This window comes from Cynara cardunculus (genome assembly GCF_001531365.2).
Source record: "Cynara cardunculus var. scolymus isolate 2C chromosome LG 3, CcrdV1, whole genome shotgun sequence".
NCBI classification, from domain to species: Eukaryota; Viridiplantae; Streptophyta; class Magnoliopsida; order Asterales; family Asteraceae; genus Cynara; species Cynara cardunculus.
In genome coordinates this window covers 32,374,639-32,386,700 of record NC_037530.1, presented here as the reverse complement: position 1 = coordinate 32,386,700, position 12,062 = coordinate 32,374,639, and the positions used below count along the sequence as shown (strand labels likewise).

Genomic DNA, 12,062 nt, shown 5'->3' with positions numbered 1-12,062 from the left:
AAACCAACTCATAAACTTTTTGTATAAATCTTGTGTTACAAGGTCAAAGGCTTCCCGATAGTGGGGTTATACAAAAAGTTGGTACTTATTTTATAAATAAATCGTTAATTATAAAAATATGGATTGAATTGAAGCAAGTCTTGCACGTCCTTCACCAACATTTCTTCAACTTTGATCATTTAATCCAAATGTTCCTTATGCCCATTCCATCCCCATAACCACCGTAATCCACCGCCACCGCCACCGTAATCCACCGCCACCGCCACCGCCAGCATGGGAGGATCAAAATTATCCTTTACCGTACTTTGTATCATGTTTTACTCTCTTTCTACAAATGCCCGATTCACTCCGCCTGAAAACTACCTCATCGACTGTGGATCACCTGAAAACACCATTCTTGACGATGGCCGGACCTTCAAGTCCGATCCTCAATCGGTCTCCTTTCTATCCACCGACGAGAACATATTTGCCACCTCAATTTCTGCTCCCCCTCTATACCGAACTGCTCGAATCTTTAACACTGAATCGGTTTACAAGTTTCTCGTCTTTCAACCCGGCCGCCATTTCCTCCGCCTCTACTTCTTCCCTCTTCATCATCCCTCGTATAATCTCACCACCGCGGTTTTTACAGTCAAAACCGATGGTCTAGTTCTTCTGCATGATTTCTCTGCCACAAACAATTCGGATTCTCATTTTAAAGAGTACCTCATTAACGTCACTTCTGATTATTTCTCGCTTGTTTTCTCGCCATTAAAGAAATCTTTTGCTTTCATCAATGCTATCGAGTTTGTTTCGGCTCCCAATGAGCTCGTTTCTGATTCAGCAACCACCGTCTCTCCTGCCGGAGTTTTCAACGGGGTGTCAGGATACGACTTTCAAGTCCTGCACCGGGTTAACGTCGGCGGGCCGACGATTAGTCCAAAAAATGACACGTTGTCGAGGACATGGATGAGTGATAGTGATGAGTACATGATGTTTCCAAAAGGGGAGAAAGTTGTGTCCGTTGATCCGAGCACAATCAACTATCCGGATGGCGGAGCCACTTCTTTGATCGCTCCTAATCAACTTTACTCATCCGCAGCTTCAATGGCGGATTCCGGTGTCTCCAACTCCAATTTCAACCTCACCTGGGAGATGAAGGTCGATCCCGGATTTAATTACTTGATCAGGCTGCACTTTTGTGATATCGTGAGTAGCGGTTTGAATACCCTCTATTTCAATGTGTACATCAATGGCTTCATCGGGGTTTCGGAGCTCGATTTGTCGTCGCTCACCTCGGACCTAGCCATTGTGTACTACAAAGATTTCATGATTAACGCGTTGGCCATCTCTAACGGCTTGATAAGGGTCCAAGTCGGACCATCGGATCTCGAAACCTCAGCTCCAAACGCCATACTCAACGGTTTGGAGATCATGAAGATGAAAAACACGGCTGGGAGCTTAGATGGGTTGTTCTCATCTGGAAGCAATAGTCGTGGATCCCGCACCACGACTATTGCTGAGGCAACTGGTGTTGCAATTGGAGTCATTATGCTTCTCGTACTGGTCGTTAGCCTTATACGAAGGAAGAACAGGGCTCGAGATTGGGACGAGGGTGGAAATAGTTTCACGTCGTGGTTTCTTCCCCTTAACGCGAGCTATTGTAGTAGTTTGTTGTCGAGTAAGAGCAAGAACAAGAATGGGTACTCAAGCGTTTTCCCTTCCAAGATCGGCCTAGGACGGTCCTTCGCTTTTAGCGAGCTCAGAGATGCAACGAAGAACTTCGATGAGAGCGAGGTTATCGGTGTTGGAGGTTTCGGGAAAGTGTATATAGGCGAGATCGAAAAAGGAACGAAGCTCGCTATAAAACGAGGAAACCCGAGATCTTCCCAAGGCATCAATGAATTCCAAACTGAAATTCAACTGCTATCCAAGCTTCGACACCGACATCTTGTGTCCTTGATCGGATATTGTGATGAAAACACGGAAATGATTCTAGTTTACGAGTTCATGGCTAACGGGCCTCTCCGAGACCACCTCTATGGATCCACCCTACCTTCTTTGACATGGCGCCAACGCCTGGAAATCAGTATTGGTGCTGCCCGAGGACTGCACTACCTGCATACCGGTGGATCATCGCAAGGTATAATCCACCGGGATGTCAAAACCACAAACATTCTCCTGGACGAGAACCTAGTCGCCAAAGTCTCCGATTTCGGTCTGTCGAAAACTGGACCTGCTTTGGATCAAACTCACGTTAGCACTGCGGTTAAGGGCAGTTTCGGGTATCTTGATCCAGAATACTTCCGAAGGCAACAACTTACAGAAAAATCCGATGTCTACTCGTTCGGTGTCGTCCTTTTCGAGATTTTATGCGCGAGACCAGCTCTCGATCCTGCGTTGCCAAGGGAACAGGTGAATTTAGCAGAGTGGGCAATGCAAAAACAAAGGAAGGGTGGTATCGAGATGATCGTGGATCCTAAAATCGTGAAAACCATAAGCTCAGAGTCACTGATAAAATACGTGGAAGCTGCAGAAAAGTGCATAGCAGAGTATGGTGTTGACAGACCTTCCATGGGAGACGTTCTGTGGAACTTGGAGTTTGCTTTGCAACTTCAAGATGCATCTTCGCAGTTGGATCCTCCTCAAGAAAAAGAAGACGGAACCTGCAACGTCAAAAAGATGAAGCTTATTGGTTCAGAGGAATCCAAGAACAGTGATGTTAGTATTGTTATAAGTGATGATTCAGGTGTGGTGATGGGTTCTCCATTGTTCTCCAAGATCCAAGATTTTGAAGGAAGATGAAATCTTTTGGTGTTCTTTAAGTTGATTGTAGATTTGGGTTTGATGCAAATTTAAAATTTGAGTTTATTTTCTGTTGATGTATTCTAATTAATGTCATAAAAGATTTCTTGAGGGATGAATACGGTTGTAAGGCTATTCAGCCATGTTATATATGTCTGTTTCATTACATTATTGTTTTATTTGCTTCATATTATCATCGTGACATGTTGTATACAATCTTTCATCCATTGTATTGCTAATGCTATATGATCGTTTACACACATTTTAGGCATTTCGACAACAATGTGTAGAGATTCGAAACCCTGACCTTCAACATTCACGGGGTTACAATACGTCAAAAGGTTTGTACAAGGTTTTAGAGGAATTCGATCGGGCTTTTGGAGGAGTATAGGCTTATAGTTCGTTTTTGGAGGAGTGTGGCAAAGTGATGGCCCGAGGGGAACGCGTTCTTGAGGAGGAGGGAATTTGTTGGCTGGCTGAAAGCCCACCATCCCGACGGATTAAGCCATCAACTCGAATATTAAGTCGTAAACAAATAAAGGAAAAAGGGCATCACTGACGGAAATTACTGATGGATCATCAATGACCACAGGTTTTCCCGATTTTAAAAAAGAAAAGAAAATAGTTATATATCTTCGGTGATTTGCATGGATAACCGACGACCATGTGTTTTCCCGTGTTTAAAAAAAGAAAAAGACGATAATTAAATATCCCTCGATCATTCGTCGGTGATTTGCGACAGATCACCGACGGCCACGTGTTTTCCTGTTAAAAAAGAAAAGAAAAAGAACATAATCAAATATATGTCGGTAATACATTGGTGATTTGTGACGCATCACCGACGACCACGTGTTTTCCCGTTAAAGAAAAAGAAAACATAGAATATTTAAAAAATTGTTGGTGATCCGTTGCCAATCACCGACGGATCACCAATGATTTATTCTAAGTTTTGTGTTTTTCCAAGTTTTTCTTATTCATGTGAGCTTTACTTTGATTTACTTTGTATAATTTATTATGTGTGTATGTGTACATGTGTATGTGTGTATATGTATATGTATGCATGCGTGTGTTGCATATATTATACTAAATTATATGCATGTACATACAATGATACAAGTATGTATATGTATACATGTATATACTTATGTTATATGTATACTATGCATGTATGTGTTGTACACATATATGTGTGCATGTATGTATGTGTCTCTATGTATGTATATGCAGGGCCGACCCTGAGATTTTGGATGTCCACGGCAGAAAGTCAAAAAAATTCCCCTTATAGTGAAAAAAAATTAAATCACAAGTATATATGAGGATGTTTTTAACTTTAAAACAACATGAATAATCGGTATTCATTATTCACAAATGAAATCTATGCAGATATATGGTTATCAAGATGCCAATTATTGATAACAACATAGTTTTAACTATTTATAGGTTTTTAGATAAGACTTGAAACATAAATTGTTAAGAACAAGAATATGAGAAAGAGACTTTAAGAAATGAACCTCATGCATGGAATTGTCTTTAGTTGTAGAGTTTCAACCAAATGCAAGTATTTCAGGCATCACATATATCCCAATAGCATCAAGGTGTGTGCTAACACGTCCATGAAATCCAAAACAAATTAATAAAGTCTTTCTTTCTCTTTGGATTCATTCAGTCTTTTCCCGTCGTTCAAGTGCAATTTCCACACCTGCACCGAGGAATTGGCGATACCGATTGTACCTCGTCCCACAGATCTCTCAACCTGGTGTAGTAAGTGGAGACAGATGTCTCAACCTGGTGTAGTAAGTGGAGACAGAGGCTCCATCCTGTTGCGTGACTATGAGGAATTGCTTTAACTCGTATGCTCGTGGAGCACTTTCTTTTCCAAATCTCTCCTGAAGATCTGCCCATATCTATGTTGTCATGTTTGTGTACTTGACACTGGCTCTAATGTCTCTTTCCATCGCTGTGGTGAGTCATCCTTTTATCATAGCATCGCAACGCATCCACATCATGTAGTTCGGTGATTTTTCTTCGGGTGTTTCGATGATCCCATCAATGAATCCTATCTTGTTTTTGGCAAACAAAAAAAATTTCATCTCTTGAGACCAATCGTAATAGTTGCTGTCAGAGAGGACATCATTCACGTGCATCTACCTCAGGTAGCCTGAGGCGTGGATGTAGTATGGAGAGTTAGAGTCGATGAGGCCTCCATCCTTTTTTTGGGTCATTGTTGGTTGAATCTTTTCTGGTCATGGCACTACTGCTGTTGTTAGGATTTTGTTTTGGTTCTACAAAACCAGCTCTGTTACCATGAAAGTTATATAAGTGGAAAAGCTTATTTCATTCATTCATCAAAGCCAAATTTATAAACCAGAATTACAACAAGACCTACCTAAAATAAAAGAAACAAAAAAGGTAGACTACAACAAACATTGGCTAATAAACAAGAAGCGATAGCCACGGAATATGCACAGTAAAATAGGGGATACGGTTTCCTTTATAAACAACCAAGCTACCTACAAACATATCAATAGTGAAATAGCCACAAACCAAAAAATCCATGATCACGCATTATGCATACAGGCAATGACGCCCACTTCGCTATCTTCTTTGGCAACATATCTTGCAGTATGTCAATTCCACAACAACGTACAATACTTTCAGTAGTCGTGCATTCACATACATCATTTGTGTACTATTGCCATCTTCGTCTCCATTATCTGCATGATTCAAAAACTCGGGCTTTAGCATAATCTTCACAGTAAACCAAAATGAATGTGCAAGATATGTTAGGCATCCAAAATGAAAATCGGGAAAATGATGTATCCACAAGTGCATAGCTATTTGTAAGTTGTTCTTTCTAAAATACATCCCCAAGACTGCAAGTTGTTATAGACATACCCCTATACAGACGATGGCTCCTTAAGGTTCTAAATCAAACGAAAATCTGCAATAGATGTTAGAGCACCATAACACTGACAGCCTTCAAACAGTTCGGAAAATTGTTTCTGTAAATCCCAGGTGAAAAAAGTAAGCATGTTGATCGTAAAGTTCGTTCCACTTATCGCTGCGTCTTCTTCTTCTCCGGCCATCTACCCTTCTATGGTAAAAAAAAGTTATAAGCATGACCAAAATTATGATGTCGATTAAAGAGAAATGGATAAAACACTATGAATGAAGAAAGGAAGACTTGTTGCTGGCAGTTATAATGATCAATGCAGTTACATAAAGTTGTGGAAAATGATCATCGATTTGAAATTGAAACAAGTCAGCTGGATCACAAAAATCGAAGTTGAACTTCTGCTGATATAAAGCTTACCGATGATATACCCATCAGCTTAAGAAACACTTTTGATCCAAAACATAAAGCCAAACCTTCAAAGATACCAATGACAACAGCCAAAAGCAAAGTTGTAGAGACGGAAGCTAGCTGTTTCCTTTCTGCTATGTCAACGAAAGCTTTGTCATTGTCATTGCCATTTGTTCTCCTCTATGCCGTTGAACACAAGGTAAAATTCAATATTATGAAGTAATTTTTTATTTCAAATCATTAAGAAGGTACTTTTGCTCCACCTTGGCTGGAACTTCTACTGGAGTTCTTTGGAATATCCTCGGCCACAAAAGAAGTAGCAACACTAAGGAAAGGAATGTTAAAGAGCTTAGAAACAATGTTGAAGATTGATATCGAGACACCAACAGAAGCTAACTGTACAGGGCCTGAGAATGACACCCGTAGGTTTCAATACCAAATCATAATATAGCAAACACGAAAAATAGAGAAAAAAAGGAAGAAAATAGAGAATCTAACAAAGAGCCACAAAAATCGACATCAGTTGGATTTACTATAAATTAATACCGGATCACATTACGTAATTTACCGAGATAAGCTGTCTCCATTAGTAGGGCCATAGGTTCAATAGCTTTGCCCTAGTGTTGGTAATAAGAGGGCAGCAAGCTCACATTTGATATTTTGCAAACGTGATTTCTCATCATTTCTGGTTCCTCCGTGGAACCAATACCCATCAAGTTCTTGTATATAAGAGTGCAAATAACTTAGAAATGCTTTTAAAAGGGCTATAATCAAGATATTCTAGCTAGACTCTATCAAGAAACAATTCATCTCTGTAGAAGTTTTTAATAAGAGAAACCCAAGTATGCAACAAAATGTTTCTGAAAAATGGCAATCCATTTTGTCAATATTTCTGGAAAAATGCATATATTGGTCTGTATTTTAGCATGACAGATATCATCATTTTAGAAACCATGGTTCAAGATTTTTATACATTCCACACCCCCTCCGCAAATAAAAAGTAATGTATAATAGATTAAAACAATAGAAGTTTGAGGGCTTACAGATACACTTCTCTTATATTTGAGCCATCATTCTCCTCATTTGTGACAGAAATCTCTTCCAGTTCGGAAGAACGCATAGTATGGAAGAAATACATCTCCTCTTACATGTAACTGAAGAATATAACATTGTCTTTGATGAAACTGGGCAACATTGTCCTACAACATCTGCATATCTCAACCTCTTTGAGCAGTTTAATTGAGATGAATCACGAACTCAAACTGAAAGTTGTTCTAGAAAAGACCCCTTCTTCACTTTTGTTTGAGCACATTCACCACTTTCAGTTGCCAATCCATTATATATAACAGCATCATTCAGTTTACAAGAAGCAACTGCCCTTAAGATAGATTATCAAATTAGGTATCTGCGTATAATATTAAAACAAACTTTTGTCAGAGCACGTCAAATTATCCACTGAATACCCTAGAGTGGAGCAGAGAAACCAACTTCACAAAGTTGTAGAAATTTGTGCATATGTCAATGCATGAGTGCATTTTCCATGTTGAATTTACCATTAGAGGAGCAGGTATATCATAATATAAAAAAGTATGACTAAAATCACAATATACAATCATGGAAGACTAAAAATTCAATCATACTGACTCAGAATCTATACTTGAAACAGTAAATTCTTTGTCATTTGCATCTTATGTTATATACAAAGATTAATAAACAAAGAAGGAGACACTGATAGATTTGCATCATCCCACTATCTATCCAACTAACAATAAAACAGAAGGTGGTATATCATCAAACACCTTAACTACAACTAATCAATTTAATACAATCGAGTATTAAGTGAAACGTTTCTGTTTCCGTAAAGGGAATTGAGAATGGATTCTTACCCTTGGAAAAACGACTGAAGTAAGTCAACAGAGAATGAAAACAAAAAGACTATAAAGGTGTTGAATTGATGATGATGATGAAGGTTTCATGTTGAACTTGATGTTAAGAAAGGTGTTGGTAGTGTTAAACTCCGCCGTTGCGATATGAATACGATGACGGATTTTGTTTCACTAGTGGGGAAATCTCCATTCTAAAATTTTAAGTATTACTCTTTCAAGCACGTACACAGAGCAAAAGAACTTGTACCTCTTAAAATTCTTGAGGACAAAAACGAGCAGTCGTTGTTTCAATGGAAGAAGACCACTCGCTGTTTTCCTCCTTTCTTCAAATCTCTCCTCAGGGTTTGCAAAATCTGAATCGCTCTATCGACATTTTTTGCAAATCCATTCTCGTCATCTGATGGCAATAAAAGCAGAGAAGTTTTTAGGGACAGATCCTTGACAAGTTTCCTTTTTTCTACATAAACAATCCTTAGAAACCCTAACAAAAACCCAATTTTTCTTACCATCATTGTTACCATTCCTCTCTTTCCTCTTCACATCCTTGCCGAAATATGAGTAATCCCTGGAGCTATGCTTGCTTTGATTATGTAATTTCCTTCTTCAACTCCTCTTTAGTGAAACGGAAGGAAGAAAGTCGGTGATAAGAAGAGTAGTAGGGAACGGTGACCGGCAATGGTTTTCAGGGCCGGTCAAAAATGAGGGTGTGTTTGGATTTGTTTATTTAAAATAATTTATATTTTTTTATAAAGCATTTATTAATTTATTATAATTCAAAATAGTTTAACTTATTTAAAAACTTCTTATTATCGATTTGATACTGGTATAAATTATTTATCCGAATACTTAAAAGTGTTTATTATCGATGTTACATCAAAATAAGTCAATAAATTGTTTTTATAGCAATTCCAAACACCCCCGTAATGTTAAAACATGCTCTAATGATGTAAAATATTTTTTAACGTTTAAATAATATTAGTCAATATTCAATTATTTGTACAATTTATTCCAATAAAATTGTGTAAAACTTTATCTAAATTATAATAATTTAATTTCAATAACGTATTATATTATTTTTTTCATCAAATAAATTGTTAAAAATATATTTCATATTCCTAACTTATATACATTTTTAATAATAGTAGTTTATACAACGCATAAATTTTGAACAAACAATATACAGACAATTACATTTCTACTATGTATTAGTCAAATTTCATCATCAGTTATATTTTTTTTTTCTTGAATCATAATATATATATGAGTTTAAAAGAGAACACCTTCATTTTACGAGAACGCGAGAACATTCTTTTACTATAGACGATCATATGTGATAGAATAATGTGATACTATTATTCTATCACATATGATACTAAATTAGAGAATGAGGACGATTTTTGATGTGATATTGGTTGCGGGGCCAAGTCGCTCTTACACCACTAAGCCCCCTCACATGTATTATCACATGTGATAAATGTGTTGTTGATATGATACTATAATCCATCAAGACCATCACATGTAATGCTAAATCATAGACGTAGACAATCTTTGGCGCGGGCTAAGTCGTAGAACACATCGTCCGCACATCACAAGGTCCCTCACGCGCATTATCACATGTGATAAGGCTGTTTTCGCGTTCTCGTAAAATGGAGGTGTTCTTGTTTGAACTTTCACCTATGTGTGTATGTGTGTGTGTCATTTTTTATGTTTTATTATTTATGCATATATATCATATATGGACTAATATAAATATAACTTATAATATAATATTAATAAATATTATAACTAAAATAGCATTTATAATCAAATAAATTAAAATTATACGAACATGAAACTTGCATAAAGATTAAATATCAAATTTGTTGTACATTTCAGCAACATTACTTGTCAAGAATTGTAGTGAAATTGTGTGAAAATTGATATAAAAATAGGATTTTGCTCATGATGAGATGCCCTTTACCGAGTAACAAATCCACACTCAATTTCTTGAATAAACATGCTTGATGAAATTATACACATAACAAAAATAATAAGTTTTCAAGTATTATTATATGGTTTTCTTAAAATAACTAGTTGTGTACCCGTGCAATGCGGCGGAAGCCGTGAATTTTAACGATTTTGAAGTTTCACTAGTTTTATTATAGAATATTTAACGACCATATAAGTTACACTTGGTCTTTACATATTAATACAATTTGAATAAATAAGAGTTATGGTTCCAATTACAGTCTATCGATGRAAAAAATTGTATGACAGTTTAAAATCCAATATATTTAAAATCCAACATATTTAAACGATTCCACAAATGTGTTCGATTTATACCAAGTGCAAAGAATCAAGAGATCGAGAGCGAGAACGAGAATTCTAGAGCAATTGAATGGGAGAACATTTAATAACTTATGGTGAATATCAGTTTGAATCTCACCTTTGGGGGATGGGGAGAGGGTGAAGGCATGAGTGAAAGGTGTCAAGAGTATCTTGGGAACATAAAAAGAAAAGGTAATAATGTGCATTGGTAATTTGTACTATGTGTTATTTTAATTGTAGATTAAGAGATTTTAGACTGAATGCATAAAATAGTAGTACTTAATGCATTATGAGTTGTTTTTAAGACTTTATGCATAAATGTATAGTACTTTGTGCATTAAAATTTTATAAGGTAGTATAGATTAGGGGTGTAAATGATGTGAGTCGAGCTCGAGTATCACTATACTCGACTCGAACTCGAAACCCAATTTCCAAGCTCAAACTCGACTCGAAAACTCGCAAGTAATAAAAATCAAAGCTCGACTCGAACTCATAACTATTTCTAAAGCTCGAACTCGAACTTGAATCAGTCTCGAACTAAGCTCGAATAAAGCTCGAAACAAGTTCGAACTCGAATCAAACTCGAACCAAGCTCACCCATTGAAATTTTGAAATTTTAGAGTTTTTCTCTTATAAATTTTAAAACTTAAAGGTGTTACTTAGTTTTTATAAAACTAAACGATCAACTTCAAACTTCATCATCAAAAAAACAAAGTTAGAAATTACATTCACCTCCCTCTCTTTTTATAACATTTTTTCTCCCTTCCTTTACCATCTTTATTCCAATGTGGGACAATTTTACTAACATTTATTATAGTTTTTCTTTGTCTTTTTTTTTAATTGTGATTTTAAAAAAAATTTGATTAAGTTTTATAATTAAAAAATGCATAATTTTGTTTAAATATCTAAAAATATAAGGCATTTTTATTATTTATATTTTACAATTTTTATCATAAAAACTGATTATATTTTAAAACTAATTATATATAAAATAATCGAGTATCTGGCAAGCTTTTCGAGTCGAGTATTGGGTAGCTTGACTCGACTCGTTAATATATTGAGTCGAGCTCGAGTTCGAGCCGAGCCTATTCGAGTCGAGTGTTGACCGAGTCGATCTCAAATAGCTCGCGAGTTATCTCGTATTATTTACACTCCCTAGTATAGATAAATTATACAAATATTAATTGTGTTATTAATTTTATTTCAAATAAATATTTATTGTTGTAAAAACACGACAAAAATGAACTTAAAAAATTAAGCAAAAGTGAAAAAAATAGGGAATAGGGAGCGAAGTATTAGAAGCGGAATCTAGATAAATATAAACAAAATAATCTTAAGCTCATTGGTAAAGTCTCCTAATAATACTATATGACTTAGGTTCAAATATTCCTAGTAAAATTTAATTTTTAGTGAACATACAACTAATATTTGACTACTACCCATAGGGCCGGCCCTGATGGTTGTACAAGAAGAAGCAGTTGAGAGCAATTAAGCTGACACGTAGGGAGTGGGGGACAATTTAGATATTACCCGGTACATAGTTAGGGGACGTATGTAGCATTAAAAATCATACTTCTTAAAATTCAACAATAACTACTATTCATGTTTAAATGTACGAATATAGTCATTAAACTTTGAAAACTGGGATTTAGTATATGTTGGTCCCAAACGGGTCTACAAGAATACTAAACAGTTTGTAGAAGGGGGGGATGAATACAAACACAATTTTCAAATTTAAAATATATATTGATAGAGAAGATCAATACAGATTTTACAAGATT

At 36.2% G+C, this 12,062-nt stretch overlaps 1 protein-coding gene and 1 long non-coding RNA gene across 11 annotated transcripts; one reads left to right on the top strand and one right to left on the bottom strand.

Annotated features, from left to right (window-relative positions):
- The first annotated feature begins 273 nt into the window (after nucleotides 1-273).
- Nucleotides 274-2,941, top strand: LOC112509165 (probable receptor-like protein kinase At5g61350). Its single transcript, XM_025114023.1, has one exon. It carries the CDS (start codon nucleotides 274-276, stop codon nucleotides 2,782-2,784), a length of 2,511 nt encoding a protein of 836 aa, XP_024969791.1. The 3' UTR covers nucleotides 2,785-2,941.
- A 2,156-nt stretch (nucleotides 2,942-5,097) lies between these two features.
- On the bottom strand, nucleotides 5,098-8,668 carry LOC112510171. Of its 10 annotated transcripts, XR_003068900.1 has the most exons (7): nucleotides 8,481-8,668; nucleotides 8,222-8,371; nucleotides 7,132-7,493; nucleotides 6,352-6,495; nucleotides 6,098-6,219; nucleotides 5,680-5,878; nucleotides 5,098-5,498 (listed from the first exon to the last, which is right to left on the bottom strand). It is a non-coding gene; the product is annotated as an uncharacterized LOC112510171 (long non-coding RNA). The 10 variants fall into 10 exon arrangements; XR_003068894.1 differs by having other exon boundaries at nucleotides 6,098-6,495; XR_003068896.1 differs by having other exon boundaries at nucleotides 5,680-5,875; nucleotides 6,098-6,495.
- Between the last annotated feature and the right edge of the window lie 3,394 nt (nucleotides 8,669-12,062).

Excerpts from the sequence above, each read along its gene's own strand:
- LOC112509165 (XM_025114023.1), top strand. The coding sequence starts at position 274 with ATGGGAGGATCAAAATTATCCTTTACCGTACTTTGTATCATGTTTTAC.